Genomic DNA, 16,685 nt, shown 5'->3' on the forward strand with positions numbered 1-16,685 from the left:
CTTCACAGCTACTGGGATGGCTCTAATAATGATAATTTTTTTTTTAATGGAAAATAGGTATTGGCAAGGACTACAGAAACACAGAAACCCTGTACATTGCTGGTAGAGATGGAATATGATGCAGTCACTATGAAAAACAGTTTGGCAGTTTCTCCAAACAGTAAACACACACTTGCCATAGGACCCCCTAACTCCTCTCTGAGGCACATACCCACGAGAAATGAAAACACATCCATCCAGAAACCTGCACATGGATGTCCACTGCTGGGTTACCAGTAACAGCCAATAGGGGGCAGTAACACAAGTGAGCAGTACTGGACGAAGGGATAAACAAATTGTGATGTATTCATACTATATCATATTGTCCAACCATAAAAAAGAACAGAGTACTGACACGTGTCATTACTTGGATGAACCCAGAAAAGACAATGTTAGGCGAAATAAATCAGATACAAAAAGTGATATATTATATGCTTCCTTTGGGAGGAGGTATCCAGAAGAGGCAAATCCATAGTGAGAGAGTAAGTTAGAGGTTACCAGGGAGTGGTGGGAGGAGGGTGGTGAATACTTAATGGATACTGTTGCTTTTCTGGGCGTGGAGAAGCTTTGAAACTAGAGGGAAGTGATGGCTGCCCAACTCCATGAATGCAGTAAATGTCACTGAACTGTGTGCACTGTACACTGGCTAACTTTATGTCATAGAGTTGTGGTTTTTTTTTGTTTTTTGTTTTTTGTTTTTTTTTGACAGGCAGAGTGGACAGTGAGAGAGAGACAGAGAGAAAAGTCTTCCTTTTCCGTTGGTTCACCCCCCAGTGGCCACTGCAGCCAGTGCACTGCAGCCGGCGCACCACGCTGATCCGAAGCCACGAGCCAGGTGCTTCTCCTGGTCTCCCATGGGGTCCAGGGCCCAAGAACTTGGGCCATCCTCCACTGCACTCCCTGGCCACAGCAGAGAGCTGGACTGGAAGAGGAGCAACCGGGACAGAATCTGGCACCTCGACTGGGACTGGACCCGGTGTGCCGGTGCCGCAGGCAGAGGATTAGCCTATTGAGCCAAGGCGGCGGCCTATGTGATAGAGTTTTAACTGCAAAAAAAAAAAAAAAAAAAAAAAATCAGACACTTTTGCTTGGCTCCTGTTTATCAAATAATACTCAGCTTCAATAGTGCATGCATTACACCTGGGGTACCAAAATGACAACAGAAAAGTCAGCAGAAGTGCACAATCTGCTCCCTGATGACACAGGACATTTGGGCCAAACAGGTTCCAAACTTCAGAGCCAGGTACAGGGTGAGGCAAGCAAAGCGCCTAGGGCACAACATTTAAGGAGGGGCTCACTGTCAGGTTTGTGCATGTACTGACTCTGAACTTGTACAAACTTGAGAGCTACTGCCTCCTTAAATCTGCACTTGGCAACTCCTTGTCTAATGCTTGTCCCAGAAACCAGAACCAAGGACCAGAAGAAACCCGACTGGCCACTGAGTGGGAGAAGCAGACTGAGACAACTTCCCATTTCGAACTTAATCATTCCATTTTCAACTTAGGACTAAGCTTGGGAACGAGTTTAAAACAGGAAAGCTGTGGTCTAGAAAAGTCTTCTGTTGTTCTTGCGACAACATTCATCAGGCTGAACTGTAATTGTCGGTTACTTAGCTGCCTCCCTCTGAGGGCTGACTGTGAGCTCTGGGCGATCTGAGTGTCTGTGTGTGTCTCTATCAACCCACTGTAGCAGCCCCACAGCATGCACAGAGCCCTGGAAAACTCTGTATCTGCCGACTCTTAACTCTTCTCAAACATTTTTCTTTTAAGCCATTCCAATAAAGCTCTCACTCACCACTCTCCCAAAACTGCCTGCGTTAAGATCATTCACCATCTTCACATTGCTAAACCCAGTAATTAATTCTTAGCCCCACCCTACTTATCAACAACACGTGATACACTTGATCACTCCCGTCCTCTTCACCCCATTCTCTCTTCTGGGTTTCCAGGACATGGGACTCTCCTGACCTCCACCCCATTGGTTGTCTTGCCACTGTCTGCTTTGCTGGTTCCTCCTCCGCCTTTGAACACTGGAGAGCCTCAGGGCTCTCTGTGTGTGCCCACACCCTGTGTGATCTTGCCAGTCTCAAGGCTGTAAATACCAGTCTGCTAAAGGCTCCCAACTTAAATTTGTAACCTGGGTCTCCATCTTAGCCCCCACTTAAACACTTCTACAGCAGCTCTGTATTATCTAACAGGATCTTAAATGAATAGGTCCAAAAGCAGACTCTGATCTTCCTCGCCACCCCAAGCTTGCTCAGTCTACAGCATTCCCTTTGGAAAATGACAACTTCATCCTTGTAATTGTTAAGGCAAAGACCTGTGGAGTCCTTTCTTTCAACCCACAATCGATCTGTTAGCAAATCCCATAGGGTTCTAGCTTCAAAATATATCCAAACGTGGACCACTTCCTAACACCCCTACTGTTATTATACAGTAGTACAGCCACCATCCAAGCCACCATCATCACTGTTCTAATTAAAATGTATGCATTCAAATGCATGTATGTATTGAAATATTACATTGTACCCCATAAATATGTATAATTATTATTTGTCAATAAATACAAATAATCTAATAAAAAGTGTAAATCACATCATTCAACTGCTCAAAGTTTCCAATCTCACTCTGGCCAAAGTCTCTACATTAGTCTTGGTACATCCAACAATGTTTGCACTCACTTCCCTCTCTGGCCTAAATCTCTAGCCCCTTCTTGTTCACTCAGTTCTGAACAAACAGATCCAGATTCTATTCCTTGCATACACTGGACATACAACGGGTATTCAAAAAGTTCGTGGAAATGAGGACCATGAAAAAATGCCTGGATTTCCATTTTTCTGCACCAAAATAAACTTATCTTTTAATTCCACTTTCCAGAACTTTCTGAGGAACCCACACACTTCTGCCTCGTAGCCTTGGCATTTGCTGTGCCCTCAATTAACCAAATGGCATCTTCCCCTCACCCAGATATCACTTTCCAAGTCCTCACCTCCAGTCTCTAGCCTTGTTCTTGCTTTATTGTTCTCCATTGCACTACCACCATTTGACAAATTATACAATTTGCTTATTTATGTCTGCATAGTCTGTCTCTCCCATTGGAAAGTAAGTCCCAAAGGAACAAAGAATGTAATCCGTTTAGTTCACTGCTGTGTCCTTGGCAGCTACTAGGTGCTCAATAACTGTGTAAAATGGATACATGAACTGTAGGTACCCAACAAATCTCTGTTCGGCGTGCCAAGAAACAGAAGGAGAGATGCGCCGGGCAGACAGCCTCGACCTAGCAAGCTTGGCTAAGTGGCAAACGCTGCGCCCCGACGCCACTGCGGCCAGGATTAACAAGGACAACGGAAAGCCGCCAAGGCAGCGCACAGCTCTAGGAGAGCTCACCCAAAGACAGCGCCTCCCCCTCTCCCGTTCCAATGCATAGTACTCCGTCAAATGCTAAAACGTCGCGCCGGCCGGGTGCTGTGGACCGGGGTCCTCGCCCTCCACACCCGCAGTCCGCAGGCTGCAGGCGCGCGCGAGCCCCCGGGCTGGTACGGTCGCCTCACCCTCCCGACCCTCCGCTCACTCACTCACCCATCCCGTGCCAGATCACCAGCGGCAGCGGCCCCGGGGCGGCGACATGGCCCAGCGCCCAGGCGGCGCAGGACCAGGGTAGCAGAGCCACAGAGAAGAGCCACCAGCAGCTGGGCGACGCCATCTTGGCTCGGTCACATGACCGCGGCGCCGGCCTCCCCGCACCAAGCCCCAAGCGTCTGGGCACAGCCTCCGCGCATCGCGCGCGGCTCCTCGGCGGGTGGGTGCCGGCCTCGGGGCTCTCCGAGTGCCCGTGATCCCGCCAGGTGCCCGGGGCCTCTGGGGTCAAGTGGACCGCCGGCCGGGGAGGATCCAAATGTTTGCTAACATTTGTTCAGCACTTAGGTACCGCTTGTTAGGCCCGGTTCCAAGTTCTGTACAGCCCTCGAAGACTTCGTCCTCGTAGCAACGCTGTGCACGCTTCTCTCCGCCTTACAGGTGCAGACACTGAGACGGGAGAAGGAGAGTAGGGGGCCAGTGTCACCCAGGTGGCAGATGGAGGGGGGTGGCCTTGCCGCTCTGCAGCACTGCGGTGGCCGGCTTTGGGGAGAAACGGAGAGGACTGAGCTGCAAGGGGGAGAGAGCATTTCCAGCCGGGGCTGATCTTGGCGGCATGTGGCGCGTTTGTCGTGGGTCTCGAAGGAAAGATGGGATTTCAACGGGCAAAGATGAAATCCGGGAGGACTGACATGAGCTGAGGTTTTCCAGAAATGTCGAGGCTTCCAGACTGCCAGGAGCATCTATCGGCCGTGGACGAGTGAGGGGGGATCCCCGGCACTGCCAGCTAGGGATCATCCGCAGAGCCTCCGGGACACGTGCCCTCTTCCATGCCCCTTTCTTTAGCCCCTTTTATGTTCCAGTGCCGGATTCTTTCCCTCCATCCACAGTCATCATCTTGCTTTCCTGTTTGCATTTTTTTCAGGAAACATCGAAAGTAGTTTGAATAGGGAGTTTGTTAAGTATAGAGGCTACTTTTTAAAAAGCATGGGGAGGCCGGCGCCGAGCCTTAACAGGCTAATCCTCCACCTTGCGGCGCCGGCACACCGGGTTCTAGTCCCGGTTGGGGCGCCAGATTCTATCCTGGTTGCCCCTCTTCCAGGCCAGCTCTCTGCTATGGCCCGGGAAGGCAGTGGAGGATGGCCCAAGTGTTTGGGCCCTGCACCCGCATGGGAGACCAGGAGAAGCACCTGGCTCCTGGCTTCGGATCAGCTCAATGCGCCGGCCCCAGCGGCCATTAGAGGGTGAACCAACGGTAAAAAGGAAGACCTGTCTCTCTCTCTCACTATCCACTCTGCCTGTCAAAAAATAATAATAATAATAATTAAAAAAAAAGTCATTAAAAAATGAGCAGTATTTGTTACAGCAGCAAAAAAAGAAAAAGAAAAAAAAAAGCATGGGGGAGATTTCCATCTACTGGCGTGAAAAAAAGTCTTCAACATACACATCCGTGGGCAGCCTTCTGTGCAGCTGTTTGTAGTGGTCAGTTGTTGGTTGAAAAAGCCAGTTAAGGGCCAGCACTGTGGCCTGCAGCGCTGGCATCCCATATGGTTGTGGATTCCAGTCCTAGCTGTTCCACTTCTGATCCAGCTCCCTGCTAATGCACCTGGGAAAGAAGCAAAAGATGATCCAAGTACTTCAGTCCCTGCACTCATGATGGAAGAAGCTCTTGGCTTGGGTCTGGCCCAGCCCTGGCCACGGCCATTTGGGGAGTCTCTCTCACTCTCTCACTCTGCCTTTCAAATAAAATAAACATAAAATACATATTTTTTAAAAGGCCAACTAAAGTGCAGAATTATATCATGAAGCAATATACACTATCCAGTTTTGTTTTAAGAGAAATAAGTCTATTGTAAATTATACGCATTCTCTTTTAAGACTTACAAGTGTGAATTCTTTCAGCAGTCTTGGGGCAAGATGGAAGTTTTCTTGAAGTGATTTACTGAATCATCTGTGATTTCTCTAAAGTGGAGCAGTGACTGAAAGGCACTTGTTTTTTGTTTGTTTTTTGACAGGCAGAGTGGATAGTGAGAGAGAGAGACAGAGAGAAAGGTCTTCCTTTTCTGTTGGTTCACCCTCCAATGGCCGCTGCGGCCGGCACATCGTGCTGATCTGAAGCCAGGAGCCAGGTGCTTCCACTGCACTCCCGGGCCATAGCAGAGAGCTGGCCTGGAAGAGGGGCAACCGGGATAGAATCCGGCGCCCTGACCGGGACTAGAACCCAGTGTGCTGGCGCCGCAAGGTGGAGGATTAGCCTGTTGAGCCACAGCGCCGGCCTTGAAAGGCACTTGTAAAAGAGCAATTTTAATGCAAACTCTTGGAGATGGTACCATGTTTCCTCTCACTGATTTCTCAGACCTAATGCAACCATTTTTTTAGCTACTTGCCTTTAGCCAGCTTTTCCAAAGCATTCACCTTAAATTTCAGATAAACATCTCCTGTTATCTTTATACTCAGTGTCATGTATTTGCAAATATTTGATCAAATAACAATAGCAAATATCATGGGTAAAAATAAGTGGAATGAAAACCCAACGGGCAGGTATGTGGTGGGCAGATAGCTGAACTAGTACACGTAGAACATCATGCTTAGCATGATATGGGCATCTTAAGCACCTCTGAAAATTGGGGAGATAGGATAAACCAGAATTAAGAAAGTAACTGTATCTATATCTGTACATACAGAGATGGTTGAGCAACTCTATAAATTTACATAAAAATCATTGGATTATACACATAAAATTCGTGAATTTTGTGACATACAAATGTGATTCAATAAAGCTGTTAATAAAAGAAAACTTCTATGTATTCATGTACTCTTGTGATTACACTGAAAGACCAAAGCATTGACAAAAATAAAGGAAGAGAATAAATACTTAAAAACACCTAGAGACTGTTAAAAACCATATTCTCTGGGGATATATAATCAGGAACTTTCTCTTTTTACTTTATACACCTCCGTATGGTTTGAATTTTTACAGTGAGGATACATAAATTGATAATCAGAAAACAATGAAAATTATACACACATCTAAAAGCTAGATTTTGAGGTTAAGAAAATTGATTGAAGTTGTCTCAGACTCTGTTTCCACTAGTAGCTAAGAAAATCCAAATTATTTGTTTATTATATTTACTTGAAAGGCAGAGAAGTGAGGAAAGATCTCCCATCTTCTGGTTCATGCCCCAAATGCTTGCAGCAGCTGGGGCTGGGCTAGGCCAAAGCCAGGGGCCAGGAACCCCATCCCGGACTCTCTGCATGGGTGGCAGGAACTCAATTCCTCGCAGGCATCCCAAGTGGCGTCTTAATCACCTTGCCAAATGCTTGCTCCCAAAGAACGTCTAAAACGTTAAAATGTCACCACAGCAAATACAGAGCAACAGCTCTAAATATCAACTGAGTGGCAGTCAAGGAAAGGGAATACAAGATTCTGGACTGGCATATTGTCAAGGTTTCCAACCCTGTCTCCCTTCCATCAAGACTTATACATCAAGAGCCACAGAATCCTGAGAATTAACACACACTTATGCACCTAGAGTACAAGAGAGAAGAAAATTAGTGGTTTCTTTATCTTCCTCCCTTCTCTCTGGAAAAAGGAAAACAGCTGCTGGGGAGAAAAGGTCAAACAGGAAGCATAGAATAACTCTTTAAAGTGGGGATGAAGACTCCAGGAAAGTGTACTGGGGGCGAGAGGGGTGTTCTGAGGATTCAAGCTATCGTTCCCTTGGGAGTGGAAAATAACAAAAGCTAGTAGAATGAACTCTGCAATAGACATTTAACGAAACCTCAGAAGTGGTTGTACAAAGGCTTCACACCTGGGTTTCACTCTCCGGAGCTCTGCTCCTCTCCTCCTTCAGACAAGCAGCTAAATCACAGAAAAACTCCATACAGCCTAAGTCTTCAAAGTGCAGTTCAATAGAAAAAACAATCCAGTTGCTGATAAAGTTGGAAGCAATTCTGGAGATATATAGAAAAGAGAAAAACCAGCCGGTACTGCAGCTTACTAGGCTAATCCTCCACCTGCAACTCCGGCACTCCAGGTTCTAGTCCCGGTAGGGGTACCGGTTCTGTCCCGGTTGCTCCTCTTCCAGTCCAGCTCTCTGCTGTGGCCCAGGAGGGCACTGGAGGATGGCCCAAGTGCTTGGGCCCTGCACTTGCATGGGAGACCAGGAGGAAGCACCTGGCTCCTGGCTTCGTATCAGCACAGCGCGCTGGCCGCAGCGGCCATTTGGGGAGTGAACCATCAGATGGAAGACCTTTCTCTCTGTCTCTCTCTCTCACTGTCTAATTGTGTCTGTCAAAAAAAAAAAAAAAGAGAGAGAGAGAGAGAGAAACCCACGAGTGTTTTGAGCTCTAAAACAACCCAATAAGAAAATGCGCTCAGTATAATAAGAACTAAAAAAGGCCGGCGCCGTGGCTCAACAGGCTAATCCTCCGCCTTGCGGTGCTGGCACACCGGGTTCTAGTCCCGGTTGGGGCCCCGGATTCTATCCCGGTTGCCCCTCTTTCAGGCCAGCTCTCTGCTATGGCCCGGGAAGGCAGTGGAGAATGGCCCAAGTCCTTGGGCCCTGCACTCGCATGGGAGACCAGGAGAAGCACCTGGCTCCTGGCTTCAGATCAGTGAGATGTGCCAGCTGCAGCGGCCATTGGAAGGTGAACCAACGGCAAAAAGGAAGACCTTTCTCTCTGTCTCTCTCTCTCTCACTATCCACTCTGCCTGTCAAAAAAAAAAAAAAAAAAAAGAACTAAAAAAATGAGATAATAAAACAACTTAAAGGGATGAATAGGAAAATTACACATCTGAGAAAGAAAGGACCCAAACAATATCACTATAGAACTAAAAAATACACCAAAACAACAAGAAATGGAAAAATAGGATTATTGATGTGGGAAACAATAAGATACCAAACAATCAGAGAGAAACTAACAGAAGGGAAAAGTAGTAAGTACATGTGTGTGTGTGTGTGTATGCATATTTACACACATACAAGTTTTGTCTAAAATGAAGAATCCATCTGTATCCTTTTTTTTTTTAGATTTATTTATTTAGTTGTTTGAAAGGCAGAGTTACAGAGAGACAGAAGAGAGACACAGAGAGAAAGGTCCTTCATCCACTGGCTCACCCCCCAAATGGCAGCAATGACCGGATCTGGGCAGATCTGAAGCCAGGAGCCAGGGGCTTCTTCTGGGTCTCCCACGTTGGTACAGGGCCCAAGCACCTAGACCACCCTCTGCTGCTTTCTCAGGCACATTAGCAGAGAGCTGGACTGGAAGTGGAGCAGCTGGGACTCGGACCAGCACCCACACGGGGTACTGGCACTGAGAGGGCAGCTTTACCCACTACACCACAGTGCTGTCTCCCACCTGTATCTTTAAAGGTCAAAAATAGAAGATAATTTGATATTGATACAGAGCATTCAATCCTGAGACATGTTTTCATTGACTTATTGAACTTCAAAGTGCCCAGGCAGAAAAAGCAGAAAACCTGCAAGAAGTCAGGCTGTCCTCACATTTCTCAATGGCAATGTTCAGAGCCAGAAGGCAATGCAGGACTGGCCAGAGAATTCTGAAAGAACAAACGTGTGAGCCAAGGATATACCCATGTAATATGTCATTTGGAAATAAAGGTGGTAGGCAGAGTCCCACAAATACAAAGGAATTCATAAAAAAAGAGCTCTGTCATATTCTTAAGAAAGCACTTGAAAATGAAATTTAGTTTAAAAAAAGGATAAAATTAGGATTTCAGGAATTGAGACATCTTAGTAAAATGATAGTGATGATCACTGAATCTATTTAAATATAGAATTAATACTGAACACGTAGGAATTGTGGCTTTAAAGCATGTACAAGTAACAGGAATTAACAAGGTCAAACAAAATGACTAAGAAATGTTGAGGCCAGTAGGAAGGAGTTATGGAAGAGAGTAAGCGTGTGCTGGTGTCCTTGATCTTTCTAGAAGCATCAGTTGATTCTAATTGAGACATATTTTGTAGGGTAGGTGTTTGGCACAGCAGTTAAGATGCTGATTAAAACACCTATTCAGGCACACCTGGGTTCAATATCCAGCTTCCTGATAATGCACACCTGAGAGACACTGGTGATGGCTCAAGTATTGGGTCCCTGCCACCCCTAAGGGAGATGTGGATTGAGGTCCCAGCTCCTGGCTTTGGCCTAGCCCGCCTCCAACTGTTGCAAGCTTCTGAGAAATGAACCAGCACATGGGAGTGCCCTCTCTCTCTGTGCATCTCTCTGCCTCTCAAATAAAGATTTTTAAAAATCAAAATAAAAGATTTTTTAAACAGGTATTTTATTTGAAAGGCAGAGTGACAGAGAGAGAGATCTTCCATCAGCTGGTTCATTCTCTAAAATGGCTTTAGCAGCAGAGGCTCAGACAGGCTGAAGCCAGGAGCCCAGAGTTCCATCCGGGTCTCCCGTGTCGGTGTAGGAACCCAGGTACTTAGGCCATCTTCTGCTGTTTTTCCAGGTGCATTAGTAGAGAGCTGAATCAGAGGTGGAGCAGCCAGGACTCAAACTGGCACCCATATGGGATGCTGCCAGTGTCACCAGTGGTGGCTTAACCTGCTGTACCACAACACTGATCCCAAAACAAACATTTTTTTTTTAAACACAAAACAGCATAATGTCGAATCACTTTTCCTAACCTAATTCATGTTTTCAGAAACAATAAGTTGTGTAAAGAATACATCCTAATTTGAAGTCCAATTTTTTTTATTCTGCTAAATCAAACTTGAATTTTATACTTTTTAAATTTTTAAAGAGCATATATTATGATACCAGTTTTAAAAGTGCATCTATCTATATGTATTTATAGGAAGATATTCAGAATGATGTTAATCAAATATAAATATTGACTATTTTTAGATGTTGGATTTTAGGGGTTTTTTTATTTTTTAAAACTTTATCCACCTTTTTGAGAATAATTGTCAAATGATAAATCTAGTGAAGGATCTTTTGCATTTTAAATTACTTACAATGAAAATGTGTTATTGGCTGGCGCCGTGGCTTAACAGGCTAATCCTCCACCTTGCGGCGCCGGCACACCGGGTTCTGGTCCCGGTTGGGGCGCCAGATTCTATCCAGGTTGCCCCTCTTCCAGGCCAGCTCTCTGCTATGGCCCGGGAAGGCAGTGGAGGATGGCCCAGGTCCTTGGGCCCTGCACCCACATGGGAGACCAGGAGAAGCACCTGGCTCCTGGCTTCGGATCAGCACGATGCGCCAGCCGCAGCGGCCACTGGAGGGTGAACCAACGGCAAAAAGGAAGACCTTTCTCTCTCTCTCTCACTGTCCACTCTGCCTGTCAAAAACAAACAAACAAAAAAACTATAGGTTGCAACCAATTCAGCTGAGCATGACCAGTTTCTGTCCAAATGAAAGGAGGCAGCATTGAAAATAAAGAAAAAGAAAATGTGTTCTTTTCGTAAGAACAATAAGCAGTTCCTTCTTAAAATATGAAACAAACCTTCAACACTTCTCTCTAGTCTTCAAGAGATGGTTTAAGCCTTGGTATTTAAAACAAGAACCCAGACTATCTCCCCAAACCCATCTCACTTCATTCCCGCATTTACAGCACTGAAATTCCCTGCTTTGGCTCCTTTGCTCAAATCATTTTTGCCATCTGAAACATACTTGATATCCTTGGGCTGCTAAGCCAATATAACACATTCCAAAAAGCTCAACCCCTGGTCTACCTCTTCTGTTGACCTCCCCAGAATTCCCAACATTTTTTCATCAAAGGGTTTAAATTATCCATGTAGAGAAATACCAGCAGGTTCTCCCTTTCTCTGGATTTGATTGTAAGAGGAACCATCTAGTGGGAAACAAAGTTCTTTCAAGTTCAGTCGATCTCAAATGTTTAGATGTTTTAATAAGTAGCCTGTGCAGCTTGTGAAAATCGTAAGAGGAAGCGAGAACTTGCAAGGCCTGAATTTCAATGTCGCTTCAAAGAGTACTGAAAGGTGATAAGGTGATATCAGTTCCCTGAGTAGTCTATAATCCCAGGAACAAAGAGAAGTCTCTGAACACTATCGGGCTTTGGTTTTCTTTTTGCACATGAGAAATGAGATCACTTCTTACAGATGAAAAAATTTTAATAAGTTGCTTGCTATAAAAAGCACACTTTTTAATTATTAAGATATAGAGACCTACTAGGTTTTCAAAGCAGATGAAAAGACATTTTACCAACACAGTAAACACTCTTGGACTGAGAACCAAGCTCCTTCCATCATCCAGGCTATTCAAAGAATATACGGTTACCTGGTAGCAGCCATGGTTAGAAGCAATACCGAGATTTCTTAGTCTGCTCACTATTTAGGGGTGCAAAAGCATTATTAAAAATGAGAAGATGGGGCCAGTGCTGTAGCGCAGCAGGTAAAGCTGCTGCCTGCAGTGCCAGCATCCCATGTGGGCACCAGTTCAAGACCCTGCATCTCCACTTCTGATCCAGCTCTCTGCCATGGCCTGGGAAAGCAGTAGAAGGTCCAAGTGCTTGGGCCCCTGCACCTGCGTGGGAGACTGGGAAAACGCTTCTGGCTCCTGGCTTCAGATCAGTGCTGCTCTGGCGGTTACGGCCATCTGGGGAGTGAACCAGCTGATGGAAGACCTCTCTCTCTCTCTCTCTCTCTCTCTCTCTCTCTCTCTCTCTTTCTGTGTGCCTCTCTGTAACTCTGCCTTTCAAATGAATAAATAAATCTTTAAATAAAAATGAAAAGACACATTGGTCATTCCATCTATATCACTATTAAACCGTTTTGGTGAAAGACTTCTATTTTTTTTTTTTTTGCCAAACAAAAAAGAATATTATTCTCTTTTTTGGTAGCATTGAAACAACTTCTAAAGTTTTTGAGTGTTTACCATATAAATGCACTCACACACATATACACAATGTTTAGATTTTAAGATCACAAAAGAAAATATAAAATCTCCTCCGTCTTGCCGCGCCGGCACACCGGGTTCTAGTCCCGGATGGGGCGCTGGATTCTATCCCGGTTGCCCCTCTTCCAGGCCAGCTCTCTGCTATGGCCCAGGAGGCAGTGGAGGATGGCCCAAGTCCCTGGGCCCTACACCCGCATGGGAGACCAGGAGAAGCACCTGGCTCCTGGCTTCGGGTCAGCGCAGTACACCTGCTGCAGCGCGCCAGCAGCAGCGGCCACTGAGGAGTGAACCAACGGAAAAAAAAGGAAGACCTTTCTCTCTGTCTCTCTCTCTCTCTCACTGTCCACTCTGCCTGTCAAAAAAAAAAAGAAAAGAAAATATAAAATCTCTTTTCTCCACATTTCTGAGTCACACATCCTAGAAGCAATTCTGTTAAAATTTTGTTTCGTTTTCCCAATGTTTATCAGAATTTCTTCCATTAATATAATTATTAATTAATTGCCAACTTTAACTGTGGCTCCCCACAGTGAAAGATGAATAAATTAACACATTTCCCCTTCTTAGTGCCTGCTTAATTGTGTAATGGGTTAAGCCACTGCCTGCCATGCCACAATCCCGTATGGGCGCTAGTTCGAGTCCCAGATACTCCACTTCTGATCTGGCTCCCTGATAATGTGCAGGGAAAGCAGGAGGATGGCCCAAGTGCTTGGGCCCCTGCCCCCATGTGGGAGACTCAGAAGAAGCTCCTGGCTCCTGGCTTTAGCCTGGCCCATCTCTGGCCATTGTGGCTGTTTGGGAAGTGAACCAACAGATGGAAAAATCTCTGCCTCTCTCTCCCTCTCTCTGTAACTCTCCCTTTCAAATAAATAAATAAATGTTTTTAAAAATCTCCCCCTTTTTCCACCAATTTTCTCCTTTTTACCACAGTTTTTGCTAACTGTGGTTAAAATGTATAATATTTATATCATTTTCTGTTATTGAATTAAAGCTTAATTTTATACATAGATTGACAGAAAATTAAAAATCCAAACTGTACTACACATTCTATATGTTTTTGTCTGTTTTTAATTAAATTAAATTATTTAAAAGGCAGAGAGAGAGAAAGCTATTCCGTCCACTAGTTCACTCCCCAAATGCCACAATAGCCAATAGCCAGGGCTGGGCCAGGCCAGAGCCAGGAACCTAGAACTCTTATTGAGGTCTTCCATGAGGGTGGCAGGGACCCAGCTTTTTCAGTCATCATCTGCTACCTCCCAGGGTGCGCTTTAGCAGGAAGCAGGATCAGAAGCAGAGCCTGGACTCAAACCTAGGGACGCCAATAGGGGATGTGAGTTTCCCGAGCAGTGCCCCAGTGGCTACACCAAAGGCCCGCCCCTGTGTATGTTTACTGTGGAAGCAAGTAGTGTGATTCGACCTCAGTGGTGGAAATATATTCCTATGTCATTAAAACTTGGGGACTCAGAATGGAACCTTCCATGCATCAAGAACTGAGTGGATCATTTATTATTTTTTTTCCCCAAGCTTTTCCCACTTTGGTCATGGACCTCTATTATACCCAGTATGATCCTAGTTGTTGGATTCCAGTTTCATTTTCCTGAAGTATACCTCTGAGTGATTTTCCATGTAGAGTATGTGGTATCAAACATTTTGAGTTAGGACATTTCTCTGGCATTGTCCTCTTACTTGATTTGTTTGGGTAGGTATAGGATCCTGACCAAGACACCCTCTGAGCAAACTTCTGGTAGGTTCCTCTGGGAGGAGGAGCCCTGTCCTTACCCTGCTTTGCCTTGTTTTAGAGCAAGAATTCTGCCAAGTCAATTTACTGATAATTCCCCCACCCTTGATATCTGGTTACTGTTGTTATCTGCTCAGGTTCATCACTCCCTACCCTTCATGCCCAGATCTTTCATTTACCTTTAGCAAGAACCCAGTTAGGCCAGCTTACTAAGAGCCTCCCTGGTCCTGATGGCTCCTCTTAGCAATTTCTCATCCACTCTCCATTCACCCTGTTTGTTGGCTATAAATCCCCAGTTGTCTTTGCTGCATTGAGTCTGGCTCAGTTTTCCTGAGCCAATCTCTGCTTCTGCAGTAACACTAAATAAGATCCCTCGGGAACCAGCACTGTGGCCAGCATGTTCTGGCTGCTCCACTTCCGATCCAGCTCCCTGCTAAGGGCCTGAGAAAAGCAGCAGAAGATGGCCCAAATCCTTGGGCCCTTGTCACAGACCTGGGAGACCCCCGGATGAAGCTCCTGTCTTCCGGATTCACCTGACCCAGTTCTGGCTGTTGTGGCCATTTAGGAAGTGAACCATCGATGGAAGATCTATTTCTCTCTCTGTCTCTCCTTCTCTCTCTGTAACTAAAAAATAAACAAATAAAATAAATAAATAAAAATAAATCTTTTAAAAAAACTTTCTTTACTGCTCTTAGCTAGTATCTAGCTTACTTTTCTTTAATAATTCTAGAGTCATACACTTTATCCCTCACAGCTTTTTAAACGACTATTGTTAATGATGACAAATCTCATTCCTTTACAGGGAACCTGGTTTGTCTTTGTTTTTTCTTCTCTGGGCACTTGGTTGCCCCCACGCACATTCTTACAGAGAGGGCCCCACGTGTGTATTTTTCTAAAAGGCTTGTCCCTTAACAATGGGCTCTGGGTGAGCAGGAAGAGCACACCACACAGGTTTCTTCCAAGCTGCGTGGGAGGGGAGTGGGCAGTGGGTCCCAGGACACCCTGTGTTCGGCCAGGTTAAGTATTCTCTCCAGCAATCCTCCCCAGGCCAATCCCCACTGCCTTTAGAGGGCCATTCTCATACTTAAGCTTTCAGACAAAAGATACCAGCACCAGATCCCCTTTAGGGATGGAGGAACGAAGGCCCAATTGTCCCTGTCACATTTGTTATGTTTTAATGCAAGGCTTGACTGGATGACCTGGTAACTAGATGAAACCTCCTTTTGCTGATTTAAAAGACTGTTTGCTCTGAGAAGAGCTTCCTATGTCTGCTAAGACTCGGCTCAAGCCTCACCTCTTTCCTGTGACTGCCCTCAGCCTCCCTGTGCTCAGCGTATGCAGTGTCTATCATCTGCTGCAGACCAGCAGGTTCTTGAGAGCAGAGGCTGGGTCTAATTCAGGGTTCAGAGGGCCCTGGGACAAACGTGGTGCTCAATGAATCCTTACTTGCTAGTTGGATGAGTATCAAAGGCAGCCATGGCAGATGCGCAAATCTTTCAAAGGCCACCAGTCCAGGCTCTCATCCAGGGACAGTGTGGGAGGGGGATCTGGGAGCCTGCAGTCTACTCCCCTGCAGCCACTGAAGGAGGCCAGGCAGCAGCAATGCAGCCTCTAGCACAGTAGGAAAGTTAAGCCTCTGAAAGGTTAAAAACACAAACAGGTCACAGTATTCCTGTATCCAAAAATCTTCCATCATCTCCAGTGTATTTCTTCTTTTTTCCTTAAATTTAAAATTAAAAAAAAATTATTTGAAAGGCAGAATTACAGAGAGGAGAGACAGAAAGAGAGAGAAAGAGAGAGATCTTGCATTCACTGGTTCACTTCCCAAACAGCTACATTGGCTAGGGCTGGGCCAGGCAGGAGCCAGGAGCCAGGAGCTTCTTCTGAGTCTCGCACATGGGTATACAGGGGCCTAAGCACTTGAGCCATCTTCGAGTGCTTTTCTAGGCTCATTAACAGGGAGCTGGCTTGAAAGTGGAGCAGCCTGGGTGAGAACCTGTATGGGATGTCAGCTCTGCAGTCAACAGAGCCTTAGCCGGCTACGGCACAACCCCAGCCCCTCTCCAAGGTATTTCAAAGTAAGACTAATATATGGGGCTGATAGTGTGGCATAGCGGGTTGAGCTGCCACCTGCAGTGCTGGCATCCCATATGGGCACCGGTTTGGGTCCCAGCTACTTCATTTCCTATCAGATCTCTGCTATGGCCTGGGAAAGCAGTTCAAGATGGCCAGGTTCTTGGGCTCCTGCACTCACGTGGGAGACCCAGAAGAAGCTCTTGGCTCCTGGCTTCAGATCGGCTCAGCTCCAGCCACTGTGGCCAGTTGGGGAGTGAACCAGAGGATGGAAGACCTCTCTCTCTCTGCATCTGCTTCTCTCTGTGTGTAACTCTATCTTTCAAATAAATCTTTTTTTCTTTTTTTTTTTTCAACAGGCAGATTTAGACAGT

At 45.8% G+C, this 16,685-nt stretch overlaps 1 protein-coding gene across 2 annotated transcripts in view; it reads right to left on the minus strand.

The window, feature by feature from the left end:
* The window catches only part of PPT1 (palmitoyl-protein thioesterase 1), a 28,705-nt gene extending 24,944 nt beyond the window's left edge, over positions 1 to 3,761 (minus strand). For both annotated transcript variants that reach the window (XM_062191048.1, XM_062191047.1), the window contains exon 1: positions 3,618 to 3,761. In XM_062191048.1, coding sequence (XP_062047032.1) covers positions 3,618 to 3,741 — 124 coding nt within the window. In that variant the 5' untranslated portion in view covers positions 3,742 to 3,761. The remainder of the gene's footprint in view (positions 1 to 3,617) is intronic.
* Between the last annotated feature and the right edge of the window lie 12,924 nt (positions 3,762 to 16,685).

The sequence above is a fragment of the Lepus europaeus genome, chromosome 5, assembly GCF_033115175.1.
Source record: "Lepus europaeus isolate LE1 chromosome 5, mLepTim1.pri, whole genome shotgun sequence".
NCBI classification, from domain to species: domain Eukaryota; kingdom Metazoa; phylum Chordata; class Mammalia; order Lagomorpha; family Leporidae; genus Lepus; species Lepus europaeus.